Source organism: Equus asinus, chromosome 22 (genome assembly GCF_041296235.1).
Source record: "Equus asinus isolate D_3611 breed Donkey chromosome 22, EquAss-T2T_v2, whole genome shotgun sequence".
Lineage (NCBI taxonomy): Eukaryota > Metazoa > Chordata > Mammalia > Perissodactyla > Equidae > Equus > Equus asinus.
Window position 1 is genome coordinate 42,775,389 of NC_091811.1, and position 22,631 is coordinate 42,798,019.

Consider the following 22,631-nt stretch of genomic DNA (forward strand, 5'->3'; position numbering starts at 1 on the left):
ATGTCCAATTTTATAATGAAGTCAATAAAAAGAAAAGATTTACTACACAAAAATTTACTCTAAAACATTTTCTTCCAAATAACAGAAGCTTTACACTAAGAAACACAAGGTGTTTTCCAATCAAAACACCACTAGGTGGCATGTTATTAAAGTTAATTCCTAATATAATGAAGAAAAGTTCTCCCTTTGAAACAATAATTACTAAAAAACATTTGATTATAATTCCCAAAATAAAGTGACGTCATAAAATGTTAGCAAAAAAGCTACCTTGAGAGTCATCTGTGAAACATTTAATCTTAAATGTTGATTTCAACAATGTATTTTTAAATGTGAACAGAATTTTTTTAAATCATTTTTATTCTATGTAGTATTCTCTGCACATGTCATAAAACTCAATCCCACTAAATTTGCACAGACGAAGAAAATTTGCAATGTGAAAAGAAGAAAAAAGCCTATAACGTGAGGAAATCAAAATTCAATGCGTTACTCCTAAGTTTACAAGTTTACTGCAGCTTTCATTTCTCAGCTCAGTGCATGAAGGATTTCCACTTGGGTATTATGTACTACAAAAGAGAAAAGGACAATAGAAAAGCCCTGATAGGTTCTTAGCACAAAGATTTAGTCTTCTTACAAGTCCACAGTTGATGGAAATGCCTTCTTTGGCCCTCTCGCCTGTAGCTCCAGTTCGCTTCAGTCTTTCTGATCCTGCCAGATCAACAAAATGGAACTTTGCAGTCAGGGTTTCAAATTCATTCATCTGTGATGATTCAGAAATCACCTTATTATCAGTCACATTTTCCTGTAATGGAGGAAAAGAGTTGAAAATATTTTATTAACACGACACTAAATATCCTCCAACTCCACTCTGCACTCATTATAAATATATATATAAAATATCCAAAAGTAGGCATGTAGCCAAATAAACATAAATGCAAAAATGTCTGCTGGCAATTAGAAGCTTAGAAAAAGTTAGCAAGAAGCTTGAAGGTCAGAACCCAGCTGTATCAACTGAGGCTTTGCTTATGTTGACGAAGGGAAACCAGTAGCATACAGGCCTCAAAAGCAAAGGGGTCTCAGGTGACTACAGCCATGACCATACAGCCACAGCTCGCTTTCTGGTTGCTGCAGACACACATCCAATTTTTTATTTCAAAATCTTACATGGTTGGCCAGCTTCAGCTTAAACAGAATCAGAGATATCTCATTAGGAAAAGGAACGATTCAACAAAATAAATTTGGTTCAAATATACCCTCCTGGGTTTCATGTGATTTTTGGGAAATGAAGATTGAAAGTTGAAGAAATCAGAACTAATAACTCACAGCATCGATCTGTGGACACATTCTGGTTTGACACACGTGAATGGTAAAAATGGCATGTGAACGAGAGCTCTGAACATTCATCTGGGTACTGGCAGTGGTCCGGGATAAAGCACCCAGCTTCAAACACTGCATCATCTGGAAAAGGGAAAGAAAGAAGGGTTTGACGTGAACAATACTTAAAGAAAACACCACGCAATCAGAAGTCTGAGCTAATGGTAAAAACCCACCATATTAAAGGATGTAAAAGATGTGGATTTTCATATTATTTTAGTTACAAGCACTTTTTGCGCTGAACTTCTAAGTATAATAGCGTATTATTTTTTTAATAGGAGAAAACACTGAGATTCTATTGTTGGCCATTTGCTGACATTTGCAGTTTCCATTCCAAAACTGTTACAGTAGAACACTTTGAAACAAACTGAGCAATAACTTGCATTACTCAGGCTCTTCTGTATCTTCCACTGAAATATTTTTGTGACTCTTCTGAACGGTCTTCCTTTAGCAGTAATGATACGGTCCTACCAACCTGACAGCAAAAGGATGTGGTCTCATCCTTCACCTTCAATTATCAAAGCCTCTTTCTCTAGCTGTGAAAGAAAACTATACAAACACTGCCTTAGATTCTTCTGATGTTATGATAAATGTACTAACTTTATAATAACCTTGACATTTTAAACAATAAAATCCTAATATTAAAAAGAATATGAGGAAAGAAGACAAAATTTAACTCCCTGTTATGCTTAAGGATGCAAATTTCATATCTTGATCTTAAGCAAACCATCAGCAAAGCTGACTATTTAAATAAAGCCAAATAGGCTCTACTTTAGCTATAACATAAACGTCACCTCTGATTCTGTATTCACAGTACGTGTTGTGACGCCCACAGTATAAATTCCTCCGGTTGAATCTTCATGAATTCTTATATTTGACTTTTTATTTTTTGCATCAATATCACGAGTGGTATCAAATAAGTCAAGGACCTCTTCATTATACAGCTATCAAAAGGAAATGGCAGAAGTTTAATTTTAGAAGAAATTGCCTCACAGCTACAATAACACACATTGCATAATGTTATCTTTCAAATATACCTTAAAAGTTCTTCAAAATGACATATTTCTTCAAAATAATACATAAAAATAAATGGAGTAATTATTATTACAAATACAAATAGATGCCAGAGGTCTTCATAAGAGTAAGAAGAGTAAATGACTTAATCATGACTAATGAGTTGAGGACTAGATAAAACACCTACTAATCCTTTCTAAGAGATAAATATTTATAAATACAAACTCTAAGAAATATGTACTAACTGTAGATAAAGCCTAAGCTTAGAGAAGATTTTAAGATTTTTACTACTTGAGCTAAAAATATATTTGCTATTGTCCTACAATCCTTCTTAATGTATCTAAAAAATAATACTTAGTATTTTTGCAAGGTCAGCAATGATATTAGGATATTAGTGTTTCTGTATCACTGGTGGCTGACAAGATGGAGCTACCTCTTCAGAAGAAGCACAAACCTATTTTTCCATCAGGATGCTTTAAAGTCGCAATGTGTAACAACACTTTGGAGGGTGAAAGGGAAGACAGAAGAACATTGTTGCTTTTCTTTTTCCACTATTAGTTACCTTTCTTTTGGTGGAAACACATAGCTATATTCTCCTTAGTTTTTAGTAAATTGGGATGTCCATTAAAACCCGCAGTAAGATAACTGATGTTAATGTGAATTGTTTTCTATTCTGTGCTATATAGTGTTGAATAAAACATTTAATCAATGACCAAAATGATTAGCTCAAGTGATCCAGATTAGAACTAGATTACAACACCCTTTGGACCAAGAATCCAGTATTATAAATCACCATCCACCTAATTGTAATATTGTTCAAATCCTACATGTCCTCTTACTGTAATGTGCCTCCCATCAGACTAGACTGCCCTAAATTGATCCAAATCTGCCCCAACCATTGGACATTGCATCTAAATATCTGCCTATCCTTGCAGGAATACGGGCTTCTGCAGCCAGAATAGTGCTACAGCCTTAATCCTATTATTCCTCACATTCTTGCCCTCCCTTTTGGTCTCAGTTGCTGAATTCCCAGCACTTTGTGAGCCTGCCTACATTACAACAGTAATTATAGGATAGAGATTCTGAAATAAACAATATTGATTGCTTTACTCTATGGACACTGGTTAAGTGTTTATAATCTTAAATGCTAACAAGTAAGGAATACTTATTACCAATTATCTCTTGTTACTGCTACCTATTACCTAATGTTAATTTACTCAAACAACATTTATTGAGCACTGTCTGCAAAGTACTGCACTAAAGTCAAGAGCGTAAAATCATAATGGCTATGGTCTCAAGGACAAGATTTAAAGGAAACTAGTGACACAACTAGACTATTACCTCTAAGAATTGGGCATTCACTTTAAAATCTGGAGGAGGAAGCCCATTTTTAACTGCAGTGTGTTTCTTTTCTTCAATATTCTTGAAAAGGTGCTTAACAGCACGAGAAATGATACCCTGTTCTTCCTCGATGATGTTAACGTCAAATCCTGTTCCCATTGTGTATGTTTTGCCAGCTCCAGTCTAAATAAAAGAATAGAAAAAATGTGTGCTTGGTCTTAATTATCTCAAGAAACAAAAATAAAAGTGCAACTGAATTGACACTTGTGTAAAGTTACAGCTTCTATGAAAATAATTTGATACTTACTTGTCCATAAGCAAAAACTGTAGCATTGTATCCTTCAAAACAACCTTCAATTAGTTTTTCTATACACTGAGCGTAGATCTGCTCTTGCTGGGAGTCAATGTCAAACACATAATCGAAAGTAAAAGCTTTATCTTTCCCTAGGAAAACCTGAGGTTCTCCCGGTGTGACAGATGTACAGATATGGCATCCTTCAATCTTTTCTTTGGCAAGCTGTGGTCTTATTCTGTGAGAAATAATCAGGAAAAAAATAAAATAAAATAAATGACAACAAAAAAAAACTGAAAAAGCCAGACTGAAAAATTCCTGCCCATATCTTTTAAAAACACTAACGTAATCTACTATTGCTCCTGCAGTTGAAAAGTTAAATGAATTAAATTATACTGAGTCAATTTCATTTTGAGTTATTTAATGATTCCAAAAAATCATGAAGAAGAGTAAAATTAGTCTTTAAATACTTTTGCAAGTGAATACTTTTTCTCAATTCTGTAAGAGACAAAGACTCAGTTAAATAAATTCTGCTACCAAAATGCTGTTTGTTGTTGTTATTTTTGTTTTAGATTTCCTTTTTATTTCTAGGGAAGATGATATCCAAAAATGAGAAATTAAGGACAGAATATTTTTCCTGATGCCCTGACTTGCCTTTTTTTTCAAACTCTTCACGAATGGTTTCCAAACTTATTTGACCATACGCTTCTGTCAGCTTAACATATTTAAGCATACTCTCACAAAATATATATGTATATGTATTCATTTATAAATGATATGCATGTACCATATTGATTTGTCATATATTATGATATACACGAAAGGTGAATTTTGTAAAGAAAGAAATTAAAAATAAATACAATAGAGGTTCTAATATTTTCTCTCCAAACTCCAGTGAATCATCATGTGCATCTCCTAGGTGTCCTCTCTCCACTTGGAAGACTGCAGCATTATACCCACCCTACAGTCACCCCCATCTATTCCAGACTCTAGTATCTTCCTTTTCTGCCTTCTCTTCCTAATTTCAAGGTCTATTTTCAAAGAAGGAAAGTAAATATAATGATGTATTGTTAACAGAGCAACCCAAAATCTGGCCCTCTTCTATTCAGTCTATATACAGGACCATCCTGGACGTACACATCACTGACTTACCGTACCCAGGTTTTTTAAGAAGTTCCTATTTGCCATGGAGAATAAGAAGCAGTTAAGGAAGCAAGACAACCAATGATGAAAATATTAAATGATAAAAACAGAACAAATAAAGGATTTTAAAGGAATCTGGTCCCAGATCCTTATTTTTTGAGGTACAGAAACTGAGATCTACAGAAGTGGAATGAGTTCATCTATTTATTAGAAATAAAGCCAAGCCTGAGTTTTAACCTTTTCCAGTTCATCAGGATGGAAGGTCAACGGAAGGCTAGGAAAGACAACACTGAGAAGTGAGTGAATTTTTGCAACCCTGGTTATCTAAAATAGAATTCTGCAATACAAAAAAAATATGTGTGTGTGTGTTAAGTAACGAATGTACTTATGCAGCTTTTTTCTTTCCACGGTGATAATGATTTTTTTTTAATCAAGTCTTCAACTCCATTTGTTTCAATGGAATGCAATAATTGATATGGAGCTGGCTCACTACTGTGGAAAGAGAGATGGAGTGGCCATTTCTCTCACTCCACAGACATCATGTGGTCTTCTCTCAGAGCTCCAATTTCCTCATCTGTGGATGGAAACTATAATTTCCAAGGTTCTTTTTAGATCTAACACTATTTGACTGCAAGACACTGTTACTGATTTACAAAAAAGGGGAGGAGGAAAACACTATTTATGTGCTATTATACCGATAAAATGATATTATAACAAATAAAACAAAGGGTTTCTATTAACAAGCTACGTCCATGGACTATAAAATAGCTCATGGGAGTAGCAGATTTAGCTTTCTGGTTCCACATTTTTTAGATGAGTGGTCTTCCTCAAAACTAATATTCTCTTCTTCCCAAACTCCTCTTCTATCTCACTCGTCCAGTCACGGGGAGGAAACCATAACTAAAACTCCCATCTTCCTTGGGACAATCACTGTCATCAAGCCAGAAACAGGACAGTCAACCTCAATTACTCCTTCTTCCCTATTCCATCTACCAAATCTATCTTCAAGAGCTATTAATTATCTCTGAAATAGCTCTTGAGCACAGCAATTTCTTTCCTTCCTCATCACAACACCCTAATCAAGGCCAGCATTATCTGTTACTTGGATTATTGCAAAAATCTCCTCATCAAACTGCCTGTGTCGAATCTTGTCACCTGCCAATCTATTCCACATACTGCAATATCAATGATATTTGTAAAACATGAAGTTGATCAGATCACTACCGTGCTTAAAATTCTCCAGTATATCCCTAAATCCCTCTGCAACCTCTCCTCTTGCCATGTTCCTTCTTTGCATTAAAGGATTCTGGGTGGTTGTGATGGCTTATTTTTAACCAGTTTCACTAACAAGCTATGTTCTCTCTAGCCTCTACACCTTCAAATAGGCTCTTCTCTTTTCCTGGACACTCTTCTCCACCCTCTCAATTCCCAACTCCTTTTCCAAGCTAAATATCTCATGTTTTCAATCTCTGTTTAGATTTCGCTTCTTTAGGAAGCTTCCACTAACTTTTTGGATTCCAACATAAAGTCATATCTGAACCCAGGCTGCTCTCTTTCCTGAATCTACCTCATTTACCCCAGGATTCTGCTCTCTCCCTGTTTTATAGCTGCACTGTAAAGATTAAATAATCCCATGTAATAAAACAGATAAAAATAAACACAATTGTTTAAAAAAATAACAAATGTTGGAGAGGTTGTGGAGAAAAGTGAACCCTCAAACACTGCTGGTGGGAATACAAACTGGCGCAGCCACTGTGGAAAACAGTATGGAGATTTCTCAAAAAATTAAAAATAGAAATACCATATGACCCAGCTATCCCACTACTGGGTATTTATCCAAAGAACTTGAAATCAACAATTCAAGAGACTTATGCACCTCTGTGTTCACTGGAGCTTTATTCACAATAGCCAAGGTATGGAAGGAACCCAAGTGCCCACCGACTGATGAATGGATAAAGAAGATGTGGTATATATATACAATGACTACTACTCAGTCATAAAAAAAAAGACAAAATCATCCCATTCACAACAACATGGATGGACCTTGAGGGTATTATGTTAAGTGAAATAAGCCAGATAGAGAAAGACAAATACCATATAATTTCACTCATATGTGGAAGATAAACAAACATACAGACAAAGAGAACAGTTTAGTGGTTACCAGTGGGAAGATGGTTGGGGGGTGGGCACAAAGGGTGAAGGGGCACATTTATATAGTGACTAACAAATAATATACAACTGAAATCTCATAATGTTATTAATTATTATGACCTCAATAAAAAAATTGAATAAACAAACACAACTATCTAAATGAAAATGAGCACTGGGCTACTGTTTGAAATCAGTGCTTCATTAATTTTAAGTAAACGATTATAACCATAGGATCACTTATTTGTATTAAGATACTATTAATTTCATTTCAACATAACAAAGAAAAACCAGGTGCCATTCGAATTGCAGACATGACAATCAATTTTACAATGCCAATGTCACTCAGAACTTAATCTCCTAACCTCTATTCATCTGATTATTATCCTTGTTAATGGCAAGGAGGACTGTGGTTGAAGCATAGATGTGCAATTCCATCCAGTTGCATGGGCAGGAGGAGAGTGTTGCTTTAAAAACCAACATGATGGGCAGAACACTTTTCTACAGGATCCATGCAATGGCAGTTTCCCAGCAAGTGTGAGAAACTCCCATCTAGGAGGAAATGGTCTCCCTCACATGCAGATAATTGGAAGCTGACTATACTTCAAAGGTTAGGGATATATTTGCCTTTTCAATTCCTCTTCAAAAATTAGTATTTTAAAACAAACAAAAAATTAGTATTTTAAACTCTCCAAATCCTTAAATTTATACTCGTCAAGAATTCTCAGATGAAGTCCTAACCCAAGACAGTTCATCTACGTTAACAATGGTAAGAGTTTGAAATGTACCCAGCTACAAACCTCAATTTCAAAACTATAATTTGAGATTTTATATATAGACAAACTATATCAACCCTTCTGGGAAAGAGAGAATTAAAAATAGAATCTGACATTTATTAATCAAATATTTTGAAATAATCTCCTTAATATTTTTATGTAAAAATAAGAAATTGAACACATTCATCTAATCCCAATACTAAGAAATAATCAGTGTTAACATTTTGGTTAATGTTAACACTAAGAAATAATGACAGGGGCTGGCCCCGTGGCCGAGCGGTTAAGTTCGCGCGCTCCGCTGCAGGCGGCCCAGTGTTTCCTTGGTTCGAATCCTGGGCGCGGACATGGCACTGCTCATCAGACCACGCTGAGGCAGCGTCCCACATGCCACAACTAGAAGAACCCACAACGAAGAATACACAACTATGTACCGGGGGGCTTTGGGGAGAAAAAGGAAAAAATAAATATTTAAAAAAAAAAAAAAAAAAAGAAATAATGACAAAGCCTTGCAGGTTTTTAAAAATGTGTAATCGTACAATTAGATATACTTGAAACTGTTTCTTAAAGAAAAACAATTATGCATAAAGCTTTCATCATATATATTTAGGATAAGTATTCTAATATTACATAGCAATTATATGTAATTTATACATATTATATAAATTATATATACTATACATATTATATATAAATTTATACATATTATAAAGGCTAACAGCAATGTAGGTTCTATTTATAATATTAATTTGCTAATGGAGATGATCTCTATTTGGGTTTTTAAAAAATATGACATTGGAAATGAACGCAGGCAGGGTGAGGCCGTTACAGAAAATCGTGACAGCTTTGCTAGAGAACATGCTATTTTCTTAGCATGAGGTATGGAACCTTTTATCCTTTGTGAATCATTGACCAATGGGATGAGGTCCAAAAGGGAAAATCCATGGAGAGCCATACAGAAAAAAATGTAATCTGCTGTATCTAGTTTACGAAGCTTGAAGGTCTGAAACAGAGTATCATACCAGCTGTTAATTATTCAGTTTTAAAGACATGAACAAATGCTGTCTCCATTTTCTCACATCAGAATCTTTCCCTCAGCATATAGTAGTCATTTAGCCTCTGCTCTCATACTCCATGGAAACTGCTCAGACAGAAGGCACCAACAACCCTTTTATTTCCAAATAAAGTGGACTCTTTTTAGTCTTCATCCTACCTGAACTCTCTTTAGCATTTGATCCTATTTACAATTTGTGGGGAAGGAAAAAGTTTTCCCCTCTACCGTCCTAGGTTCTCCTGGCTGGGCACCTGTAAATTAGACTGTCAAAAGGCAGATTAACAAAAGAAAAACAAATAGAAGTTTACTATCATGTGTATCATGCATACACATGTGAATACTCAGTGATGAATAACTCAAAGGGTGGCTAGAACTTGGGCTTATATCTTAACAAAAGGAAAAAAGACTGTGTTTCTAGGACAGCAAACTGTGGGAAGGTAAATATACGGAGGAACTAATGGAAGATAAGGGCTAGTTAGTAAAGCTTGTTACATGGGTTCCTCTGGTGCCATTTCTGGTGATTACCTTCCGTCCTTCCTGGTAGAGAGGGGAGGGGAACACTTTTACAAATTTATGTCCTGCTTTTAGGCAAATAGGGGTAGGGCAGAGATCTTTTCTTGTATCTACTTCTTTTTAATTGGCTTCCACTCAAAATAATCCTTATGTCAAAGTGGCCTATTTGGGGGCGGCATACTCTGCTATCCTTCAAACACCATATTTCTCAACTGGTTATCTGCAGCTGGCTTTTGTGACATCCCTTATTTTACTGATTCTGATTTCTGAACCCATCTTTTTCCCTTATACCTCATATACCAACTTGCCTTAAAATGTCAGTGTGTCCCCAAAAAATGTCCTAATTATTTAGCACGGTATTTAAGATTTTCCTAATCTGGATTCTATATGTCATTCCATTCTCAAATCTAGTCACACTCAGCTACATCAAACCACTGGTCATTTCTTGATCAACTTATATCCTTTCATTCAGGATGTCAATGTTCTCCACCTTCGTAATAACCACAACTGGTTTTAGTAACTGAATATATCAAATAATCCAAGAGGACTGGTTTCAAGATGTCCTGGATAGGACAGAAAAACAAGGCAAACATATATGAGGGGAAAGGGCTTATAGTTGCTACCTTTTCAGTTAGCGTTTTAGTCATAAAACTCAGTAAAAACGCATTGAAGGTTTAATTCTGTTGGAAGAGGTAATCTACCATGAGACCTGAGCATCCTGCACACTCTTGCTGAGTATGCCAAGAATGCAAGACTGATTGTTCTTCTCATGCATCATTTCTCAAGGGTGCATTTGCAGCAAGCAACCTTTAGGGATAATGTCTTCCACCTGACAAAGAGCTGGCTTGCTTCTGCTTTCTATAAAAACAGTGAATTTCCAAGCTCAGCGTTTCTCCATATCCCACTTTTTGCAGAGCATCCATATAATAGGTCTACCTGCGCTGCCTCCATTGAATTGGGGGCAGGGGGAAGACAGAGAAGCAGTCCTAATCAACATGAAGCTCACAATGCTTATTGTACTGTGAGTAATAAAAATCCTTCGTCTCTAATTCAGGAGTCTTCTATCTTCTGCCACTATATGTGAAACAGGCTAGCTTGTTACCTTGTAAATAGGGTAAAATCTCAGACTCTTCAAGGTCTTAACACATACTAACTGTGACCTTTAGCAAGTCACTCTCTTAGCCTCAGTTTCCTCATCTATAAAATGGTAATATTATTACTGCCACATCCACATCACATCCTATTGAACAAATAAGATAATATGTGGCTATAAAAGCCTATGTAAGTACAAAGTGCTGTTGTTGTTACAGCACCACTTGAAAATTCTCCAAGTCAGTTCCTTCATAAGGTTCCTTAACACCTTAAATCCATCTGGGCCTTCCGCCATGTTAAAGAATGCAGGATTTACTCTTTGGCTCCCCACACTATTGCCACATTTTTCAAAATACCCTTTGGACGCCCTCAGTTAATTAAATGTAAAACTATATGTCAGGGAGAGAAGTATGATGCAACAGTGAACATTATTACATGGAGATATGTGTACATATACATACAAATATATATATACATATATTGCTTTGCAAAGATAATCAACCCAAATAATATTATACTTCCATGCACAATTAAAAGTCCTAATCCTGGGGCCGGCCCTGTGGCTGAGTGGTTAAGTGCCCACACTCCACTTCGGTGGCCCATGGTTTTGCCAGTTCGGATCCTGGGTGTGGACATGGCACCACTCATCAAGCCACACTGAGGCGGTATCCCACGTAGCACAACCAGAGGGAACCACAACTAGAATGTACAACTCTGTATCTGTACTGGGGGGGCTTTGGGGAAAAGAAAAAAAAAAAAAAGATTGGCAACGGATGTTAGCTCAGGTGCTAATCTTAAAAAAAGTTGTAATTCCAAGTTAACTTTTTCATAGTAATAAATAATCAAGTCTCATTCATCCTATTTATATCAGTACGGAGCATAATAGGAGCCAAAATAAGAATTTTTATTCTTTCAATGTTATTATCATTTTTACTATCTCCATGTAGCCAGTAAAGAAATTTCATTCCGAATAGACGAGAATCAAGTTCCTAAGTAACAGGTTCTTTTAAAAAGGGGAATTAAATCGTTATGGTACAATCTGTCCTCATACTAAATTAAATTTGATTAAATGCTAGTGACTAGAATGTTGACAAATGACTAATCAGTGATTTGTTGTTACTGAAAGAATGCTGATTTGAAAATAAATAATTGCACGCACTGTAATTTATAACCTCCCAGGACTTGTGCAGTCACCCATATTTTTTTCTGAATTAGAAGAGTAGCACTAACATCACTCGTTAACCCAAGTCGAAGGATGCAGGAAATCAAACCTATATTTTTAAACACATATAGTATTGTAGTACCTTCCAGACTTTCTCTTACACCCTCACCTCCTATCCCTGTTCCTCATTTTAAAAGCATCAGAGGTGATAAGCCTTTCTTTTGTTAATTAATTGGCCAAGTTATTTTTGCTTTTCCCCACAAACAGAGGAGGAGTAACACACAACATGTCTTCCTATTTGCTGTGGGCCATTACTAATGTCTTGTCCTGTTAGAAAACACCATTGTCCTTAACCTACGGTTTCAAAAATGTGACAAATTTTTCCATTACCTAAACGTCTTGCTAAACTGTCTCTTTTTTTACTTGAGTTATTCTGATCTCATCCCCACGTGACTGTGGTAGTTCTCCAGTTTACTCAATAATCTGACCTGATCCCCACTTTGTGTGGCTCTGTTACTCACAGCTATCTGTAACTAGCCCACTTGGCACCTTGTTAACACCTTTGTTCTTCCTACAGTGACACCAAAAAATCTGTCCAAAATCTGTCCCCTGTGCAGATCCTTTGCCTTTCTTTATTTCATTCCTCACTGTTTTGGATGATCATTATATCGGATCCTACTTACTAGCGTTCAACTTGATATCTTAATGCTAATTATATCTTACTAACTTCCTCCCTTCCATTTCTTAAAAATTAGGACAGTTATCATTTTGTCACCACAACTGAGTCACTGGGGTTTCTGGTCCCTTTTTCGATCCTCCCCTATTTCACTCCAGTTAGTAGACACATTAGGAAAGGATCTGCCCTGCTTTAATCCTCCACCTCCTGTTCTAGGAGAGTTTCTGACACACCATAGGAACTTGTTAGACCTTTTGTGCCCTTGTGAATTGTTTTGTCAAGACATCAGGCATGGCACAAGTAATAAGTAACACAGGTCTATTAAAAGAAATTCTCCTCCCTAAAATCGATCTTTAATTACAATGATGGTTGATGTGAAGCAAGGATTTTTCCCAAGACCTTCAAGAAAGAAACATACCTCAGTAATTCCATTAAGGAGATTAACTCTGTAAAAAGCCTAAGAACAATAAAGCGCAGCAATGTGTACTGGAGACCAGGAAGTGTAACTTCTATGAATAACAGAGACGGAGAGAAGAACTTCACTTTTTAATCCACTGATAATGAATCACCTTTTTAAATTACCCAGAAATCTTATCCTAACCATTAGCTATATATCCTACTGCTTCATCTCTGTGTGGTCCACCTGACTCAAACTTATTTTTACCTAATGACACCAAAAGATATTCATAGACATAACTATTTTCCGTTAAAATGCTTAATGCACAGTGCGTATAGTTAATGTTTGGGGCTGTGATTCCTAGACTAAGCTACTCGGTCTACAGTTTGCAATACCACTTGGAAAAATAAAGATTTCCCTCAAGTGAAGTTTCTACTGGCCAATTAGGGAAAGGAAGTAGGGGAAAGAGGACGATGAGACATTATGCCATCTTCCTCTGACTTCCATCCCCATGTCTCATACTTTTTTATCCCCATGGCTCCAACTAAAGATACAGCACACTGAGAGAAGCTCTCTCTTAAGTGAGTAACTAGAATCCACACCACTCTCTGTTGGAATACCACATGTTCAGAGAACTACACTGAAATAGTGCATATAGGCTGACAAAATAAAGAAGAAATTAGCCAAATTCAGGATTTTGAGAAAAGTCCAATCATCTGGAAACTCTGGGGCTTTCTTCTTTACCCTCTCTCCCCAAAATAGAAAAGCTTCTACTCCAAAAAGAAATGACACAGTAAGGAAAGGGGGTACTCTATGTCATGACATGACCTGCCCACCTATTGTCCAGAGTGCACACAAGATTTCTGCTGTTGCTGGTGGCTGGACGTGGTAGCCTATGTACAAACCAAGGCCATCAGAAAACTTTACCAAGTCAACAAATCCCTGTGGCACACCTACTGAATGTTAAACAGTGTGTAAAGCAAGGACTTTGAACCAAACAAACAAACTTGAAGAGGGTAGCCATAGGAGAGAGAAGAAAACAAAGATCTGGAAGAAAATTAAATATGTGCTCAATGGAATATTTTCTACAAAGGAGAAATGGAATAAAGATTAGCCAGAGAGGAATGGGGTAGGTACAGGAAAAGCTTCACACAGGAAATTGTATTTGACCTAGATTTTGAAAGGTGATTAGAATTTTCCAGGCAGGGAAGGGAGAAAAGTCAAGTTCGGCAAAACAAAGGCGAAGACACTTGAAGTGCATTTGTTCCTGGCTGAAACAAAGTCTTTTGGGGCAGAAGCACCAGGATACTAAGAGTCATTAGAATTTAGGAATGTTTTATGAATATTATGACACCACCTAAGTAGGCATCCCAGCTAAGACATTAGCTTCTAAAATGAACACCCTGGTCTCCTCAAGATGAAAGATGCCACCAAAAGGCACTTTACAAAAGCCATACTGGAGATCCCTTCCAACTATTTTTCAGTTTTCCCCTCCAGATCAATTCTTCACCCATCTTCACCTTACCCTGTGCCCTAGGAGACTGACCCTCATGAGCTGCAGCAACAGGCTCCCTTAACCTGGGCTTCCAGTGGGGCTCAGCAATGGGAGGTGCCAGTAGAACTTTGTAGGGTAGGAGAGGAATGAGGTCAGGCTATTAATTCTCCTGGTTCCTTCCCCGCCAGGTCCTACTGGTGGGTTGTATCCCTCTAGCAAAGGCCACAGCTCCTATCAGGACATCCATAATGGTAGGTGTCTCCCTATTGTTGCTAACACCGGAGTAATGCCTTGTCCCTTGTAGCTTCCCTTAATGCTGCCCATCCTCTACCACACTCTCTCAAATCATCTTGTTTGAATGTATCATCTGTTTTCTGCCAAGATCCTGACCAAATCAGGGTTAGCCTCAGAAATGGCAACAACGTTTTTTTAGCACTATCACTGTGTCACCATCCCTTTCACTCCCATTCCTGATATCAGTATTGACCTAGAATACAGAGCCACCAAAATCCCTACAATTCTCCAGCCCTACACAGGCAAGTCATTGACCCATTCTCTTTGCTGCGCAGAACTAGAGTTTGAGATGTACATAATGCATTTTATTGTTAAAAACCTAATAAGTGGGGCTGGCCTGGTGGCGCAATGGTTAAGTTCCACTTTGGCGGCCTGGGGTTCGCAGGTTTGGATCCTGGGTGTGGGCATGGCACAGCTTGGTAAGCCTGGCTGTGGTAGGCGTCCCACATATAAAATAGAGGAAGATGGGCACGGATGTTAGCTCAGGGCCAGTCTTCCTCAGCAAAAAGAGGAGAATTAGCAGCAGATGTTAGCTCAGGGCTAATCTTCCTCAAAAGAAAAAAAAACCTAATAAGTAATAACACAAAGTTTAAAAAACATATCTTTCTCGGTCAATAGAATTAGTTTTTTCAATTGTTACAATAAAAAGGATTTAATTAATACTTCAGTTTTGTTTTAAAAACTTGGAAGGGTGGAAGAAGATTCAAGGGGGGGGAATAAAGTGAGAAAAAGTAATCTCAGAATAAGAGTTGTGATAACTAGATGATATTTCAACTCTCATTCTGAAGTCAATATGTTTCTAATACCTTCTATTTTCCTTATTACACACCATACCAATTATACACAGAATTTTCAAAAACCTTCCTATAAAGTTCTTTCTAAATGAAGCCACATGTGTTCTTGGGGGAATGGCGGGGGGGGGGGGGGGGGCAGTCTCCTCCTATGCTTAATAATACTGTATGTCAGGCCAGCCCCAGTGGCTTAGTGGTTAAGTTCGGCCTGCTCTGCTCCCATGACCCAGATTCAGTTCCCAGGCATGGACCTACACTACTTGTCTGTCAGTGGCCATGCTGTGGTAGCAGCTCACATACAAAACAAAGAGGAAGATTGGCAACAGATGTTAACTCACAGCAAATCTTCCTCAGCAAAAAGAAAAAATAATAATAATCCTGTATGTTTTTTAAACTATTTCATCATGAGAAAAACTGAACTATGACTATATATAATGACAGTAATACATCCTTAATCCCAGATGTATATTATTTGTGTTTGCAATTACTCTGTGGAGGGGAAAGAGACTTGCAATTTCAGCTCTGCTTCTTAGAAAGAGAAATAATATTTTGTAAGTTTGTATGATACTGTGCAGATTAAGATTCTGGTTCTAAAGTAATAAACATAAGTTACTGATACCAATTTTCATCATCAGGGAAAAATAATCTCTACCACAAACACTAATCTAAGCCATAATTCTGTCATCTCTCAACAGATCCAAAGTGACAGGTCAAAGCCAAGGCAAGAACTATAAGAAACACGTATTTTTGTAAGGAAAGTATGGTAGGTAGAATTTTAAGATGATCCCCACCCATATACAACTTCTGCCCCTTGAGTGTGATGCAACCTGTGAATATGATAAGATGTTGCTTCCAACTTAGTTACTAATCAGTTGATTTGGAGTTAATGAAAGAGAAACCATCCTGAGTAGGCCTGATCTAATCAGGCAGGTGAGCCTTTAAAAGAAGGTGAAGCATCAAAGAGACATCTCCTGCTGAACTGCAGGAAGAAATCAAATGACCATGAAGTGAACTCCCTAAGGGGAAGGATGCGTTTGGAGACAAGAGCAGTCTTCAGACAACAGCTAGCAAGAAAATGGGGACCTGAGTCATCCAACCACATGGAACTGAATTCTGCCACCAACCCGAATGAGCTTAGAAGACGACAATGAGCCCCAGATGAGAAGTGAAGCTCCGACTGACACTTTGATGACAGCCTGTGAGACATGAGCAGAGAATCCAGCTAAGCTATGTCAGGACCCTTGCTCCATGGAAACTGAGATATAATAAACATGTGTTATTTTAAGTCACTAAATCTGTGACAATTTGTCAGACAGCAATAGAAAATGAACACAATGGAACGCTAATAAAAACTAAAGAATAATATATTCTTTATTACGCTAAATCCCATTGCTTTAAGACCATAATCATTAAAATCACTGCTTATACAATTTTGAACTCTGAACAGTCAGATGGGCAACATCTGGCATCTTATAATAACAGTAATAAACAAGTCAAAGAAGCTCCATTGATGACACCATTAATCCACCATTCATGACAACATCAATCTATCTGCCCTTTTGGGGAAAAAAATGAACTCATCCCATTTCTAAGTTATAAATCTCCAACTGTATTTCTTTAAGCTTAATTTTCTTACTTCACAATCCCTGAATCAAATGCTTAACAGTATCTTACATTTCCTCTATGTTCTAAAATAAAAATGAGTGCTGATAAATGTAAAGAAAAATAATTAACTCCAATTAGAAACATGGTTTCCTTCCAAGTATAATATTCTCTGGTCCTTCAATTCAGAAGCAATTATATTATAAAACAGTAGTTATAATAAGGACTTTTATATTCTCTAAGCTTGTTCAACAATCAATTAACCTGAGTTCCCACATCTCTCTTTCTGTTTATATTTTCTACTATTTGATTGGGATACTCTTCTTCTGGTAGCGGCCACTGCTGCTTATGAGTACAAAATATGACAACAGCGCACTGCAATAGATTATGCCTTGGGGCAGGCTGAATAATGGTCCCAAATTCCCAGAACCTTACAGGGTAAAAGAGACTCAACAGATATGATTAAATTAAGGATTTTGAGATTATCTTGGATTATCCAGGTGCCCAATGTAATCATGAGTGTCCTTATAAGAGGCAAGAATATGGAGATATGGTACAGCAGAGGAATGTCAAAATGATGCAGTGTGAGAAATACTTGACCAGTCATTGCCAGCTTTGAACATGGAGTAAGGGGCCAAAAGCCAAAGAACGCAAGCAAGCAACCTCTAGAAGCTAGAAAAGGCAAGGAAAGAGATTCTCCCCCAGAGCCTCAGAAGGAACACAGTCCTGCCAAACCATTATAGGACTTCTGACCTCCAGAACTATAACATAATACGTTTGTAGTTTTTTAAGCCAGTCAGGGGTTACTTGTCACAGCAGCAACAGGAAACTAATATATGCCCTTTAACTTCACATAAACAATCTGGTCCTAAAAACATGAGTCATAGTTAAGGTGACCATAAAATTTACTGTCCAGGGGCTGGCCCCGTGGCCGAGTGGTTAAGTTCGTGCGCTCCGCTGCAGGCGGCCCAGTGTTTCGTTGGTTCGAATCCTGGGCGCGGACATGGCACTGCTCGTCAGACCACGCTGAGGCGGCGTCCCACATGCCACAACTAGAAGAACCCACAAAGAAGAATACACAACTATGTACCGGGGGGCTTTGGGGAGAAAAAGGAAAAAATAAAAATCAAAATAAATAAAAAATCTTTAAAAAAAAAAAAAATTTACTGTCCAAACCAGGATACTTTCAAAAGTGAAAGGGCTACTATTAATCCTACTAGGACAACAGTTTTCCTGTCCCTGGAAAACTGAGACATATGATCAGCTTACTCATGGTACACTCATAGCAGAAAACTCAATCAAATTATAGAGATGTACATTTCAATTCAAAATGAAAAAAATCTTTTTACCAACTAATCTATCAAAAAACAGATGGATTGCCTTAGGAGGTAGGGAGGTACCCACAGTAGCTACTGACAACAGACAAGATAGTACAGGTTCTCAAACCTATATGCATAGGAGAATCACCCAGTATGTTTCAGTGTGTTTATTTATTATGATTTTTTTTTTGGAGGAAGATTAGCCCTGAGCTAACATCTGCGGCCAATCCTTCTCTTTTTGCTGAGGAAGACTGGCCCTGAGCTAACATCCGTGCTCATCTTCCTCTATTTTACATGGGACGCCTACCACAGCAAGGCTTGACAAGCAGTGCATAGGTCTGCATCCAGGATCCAAACTGGTGAACCCTGGACCGCTGAAGTGGAACGTGTGAACTTAACCGCTGCACCACCGGGCTGGCCCCAATTATGTTATGTTTTTAATTCATCTTCCCAGGTTCCACCTCAGACTTATTGAATCAGAGGTGGGACCCAGAATCTATTTTCTTAATTAGCTCTCCAAGTGATTCGAACACAGTGCCAGCCCATCACCAAACTTTGGAAGCAATGGTAAGCAGCAATATTTATACTTTATTTTGATAGTGGACCCTCCTACCCTGGGGTCCTCATACACAAACATACATAATAATGCCACTACTTCCACCGCCTGCTTTCATCCCAAACACAATCTTAGTCCTGAAGCCCAGCATGCAAAAAATATAAAAATAAAGTCACTCCTCCTGGAGGTACGCCAGTAATTCCTCACCGCAACGCTCCCCACCCACAGCAGCCCATAAGGCTCCTCCATGAAATCCCAAGGCTCCTCTGACAACAGGCCTAGGAAAACCAAGCCTCCACATCATAAGTAAGCAGCTTCAGGATGTCCACAGTTTGTTGTAACTACTCAGAGAAGCAACTGTCTTTTAAAATTACGTCTTTGGAGTTTGTCTCAATTAATACCCTAAGTTTGGCCTTGTCACCCGCTTCTGTGATAAATTACCTTACTTTGGTTTTCAGTTCCTCTGCCTGAGGGCACTTCGAGTTGGGGTGTGAGTGGAGGATGAAGAACCTATTTGTTTTTCACCACGCTCTTTAAAACATGACAGATTCAGCTTCTGATTTATTTGTAAGACTTTATTTTAAGAAAGGGATAATGTGCAGTTCGAAAAAGAAGCTTGAAAACCATTGTTGTTGAGGAAATTTCCGCATATGGTGAGAGATGAACTAGATGACCCTCAAGTTGCCTTAAGCATTAGCTCTAAAATTCTAAAAACTTCATATTCTAATGATTCTAAGAACAATTATAGGTAATCTTATTGCTAATAAAATAAAAACATGAATCATGTTTGAGAGGGCAAGGCTGCCTATGTCTCTTAACTCCCACAGTCACTTTGTATTTAATAAAAAAGATTTCACTCCAATGGGGCATTTTTAACAGATTTAGCAGATTTTGATTTCTTAAATTATTTTCATACTGTATCTGTAGGCTGAATGTGTCCTCCCCAAATTCCTGTGTTGCAGCCCTAATCGCCGGTGCATGGCATATGGAGGTGGAGCCTTTGGGAGGTGATTAGGTTTAGATGAGGTCATGAGGGTGGGGCTCTCCCATGACAGGATTAGCGTCCTCACTACAAAGAGGAAGAGAGACCAGAGCTCTCTGTCTTCATCTCTCGCCACCATGTGAAGACACAGAGAAGAGAGCCATGTGCAAGCCACGAAGTGTGCCGTCACCTTGAACTGAATTTGCCAGCATCTTCATCTTGGACTTCCCAGCCTCCAGAACTGTGAGAAATAAATGTCTGCTGTTTAAGCCCCTCAGACTGTGGTATTCTGTTCTGGCAGCCTAGGTTGACTAAGACACTGGATTCACTCACTCTGTGAAACAGCTCTGTTTTTATCAGGCTTGGTAAGTGCTATGTGCAGGACTGACCATAAAAGAGTCTCAACGGGACTTAGGATACAAACAGATTAAAAAAAAAACACTAATTTTAGAAGCCCCCCAAAATAAACAGTTAACAAACCTCATTTTTCTAAACACACACATACACACATGCCTCACCCCCATACAATAGCATGTGGAATGAAATTACTTATCAATGAAATTATCTTTCTGATAGTTAAATTTGCTTCACTTTTTACAGATTGCTTGCCTTTTAGAAAGACAGCTGAATATGATCCATGGAGCTTTATATTATTTCATGAAGTATCAGGAACGGAGCATGCAAATAGCATTCCCCATGCAATTCTCACCAGCTGAATTTGGTCTATTACCTTTAAATCTTTGTTTAATGGGAAAAAATTTAGAAGACCTAAAACAAGATAAGAGGGAAGCGAAAAGATCCCTGGCAAGTGGGCAAGAACTGGTACCTAGAAAAGCTGGCTTTCTCTAGCAGACATTTTAGCCCAGGAAGTTAAGAGGGAAACATTAGAGAACAAAGTATCTTTGATGAATGCACAAAATGCACTTAATCCTCTTCATGAATTGAAGGTCAGAGGAAATAGATAAATCTCATCCATTAGCGTGGATCCTAAAAGAGTTAGGAACTGCATTTGTACATTCTGAGAAAACAATCTGAGTGTTAGGAATTGAATAAAAATGTCATTAGAGATTTGTGAACCACAATGAGCCCTAGTCTAAGCCATTAGCTTTCCCTTTCTGGCGTAGGTCTAATATCTATAAGTAGATTATGAAGAGTCCTGCTTTGGCCACAAAATGATGTCCCAAATAACATATTTGAGGCTAACTATAAGAATTAAAGGTTTCCAGAAAAAAGAAATCCTCCTAGAGTCAATTCAATTTAACAATTTATTCTGTAAATTATTTTTTACACTTCTATATGTAAGATACCATGCTAGGAACTGGAGGAGAAATAAAGATAAAGAAACTTTAAGTTTGTAACATTTGGGAATTTATCATCTAATGCGGGAAATGAGACAAATATAAAACTAACTGCAATTCAACATGACATACTATTAAATACCGTAAAAGAGGCTTAGAGCAATACTTCTCAAACTTTAATGTATATATGAATTACATGGGGAGCTTATAAAAATACAGATTCTGATGGTGTGGGTCTGGATGAGAGCTGAGAATCTGCATTTCTAATAAGCTACAGGTGATGCCAATGTAGCCCTCGCGTTTCAAAGCCTTTGAGTAAAACAGGTGGAAGCCATCACCCCAAGTTACAAAAGGGAACGAAGTATGGTCAAGACAGGGAACGAGAAGATGAGGTTTCAGAGAGCTTTTCAATAGGTAGAAAGCAAAATGTAAAATGAATCAACCAAAGAAACGAGTGCTTTTTTACTAGTAGAGTGTTTTTCACTTAAGATAAATCCTAGTACTGATTATTAGATCTATTATTTTAAAAGAGCTGTCTGATATTATCTGTAGAGATCTAACAGAATTCTATTAAAGTGCCATTCCTAATAACCGAGGTTTCTAGACATTGCAAAAGTAAGATAATCAATGGTTCACAGGATGAGCTCAGATAAGAAAGCTCAACAGCAGTTGAAATTGAAGCCCTGATTCTGGACTGCATCCCCAACTCTACCACCCTTGGATAAGGCTGCCTTAAATGTTGACAGCCACACCCACGGGGAAGGGAGGAAGAATATGGAACGTGGATTTTTTTTTCTTCAAGCAACATAGGACTCAGAATCTATATTCATTTTCTATTGCTGTGTAACAAATTACTATGAACTTAGGGGCCTAAGACAATACACATTCATTATCTCACAGTTTCTGTTGGTCAATAGTCTGGGCTGGGTATAGCTGGGGCCTCTGCTCAAAGTCTCACCAGGCTGGAATCAACGCTTCAGCTGCGCAGCATTCTCAGTGGGAGAATGAGCTCTTCCAAGCTCATTCAAGTTGTTGCAGATTTTGGTTGCTTGCAGTCGTAGGACTGAAGTTCTTGTTTTCTTGCCAGCAGATGACCAGCTCTCAGCTCCTCCATTCCACCCTTTAATCCTAGTCACTCATAACATGGCAGCTTACTGCTTCAAAACTACCAGGAGAATCTCTCATTCTAGTCTGCTAAAACCAAATCTCATATAACAGATGCAGTCATGAGAATGACATCCCACTACCCTTGCCATAGTCTTCTGATTACAAGTAAGTCACAGGTACTGCCCGAACTCAAGCAGAGGGGATTACAGGA

At 37.7% G+C, this 22,631-nt stretch overlaps 1 protein-coding gene across 13 annotated transcripts in view; it reads right to left on the reverse strand.

The window, feature by feature from the left end:
* The window catches only part of KIF21A (kinesin family member 21A), a 147,832-nt gene that overhangs the window by 64,738 nt on the left and 60,463 nt on the right, over nucleotides 1-22,631 (reverse strand). For all 13 annotated transcript variants that reach the window (XM_070494032.1, XM_044775322.2, XM_044775321.2 and 10 more), the window contains exons 2-6: nucleotides 4,034-4,256; nucleotides 3,727-3,909; nucleotides 2,166-2,315; nucleotides 1,321-1,455; nucleotides 632-799 (exon numbers count right to left, since the gene is read on the reverse strand). In XM_070494032.1, the coding sequence (XP_070350133.1) occupies nucleotides 632-799; nucleotides 1,321-1,455; nucleotides 2,166-2,315; nucleotides 3,727-3,909; nucleotides 4,034-4,256 (859 nt within the window). The remainder of the gene's footprint in view (nucleotides 1-631; nucleotides 800-1,320; nucleotides 1,456-2,165; nucleotides 2,316-3,726; nucleotides 3,910-4,033; nucleotides 4,257-22,631) is intronic.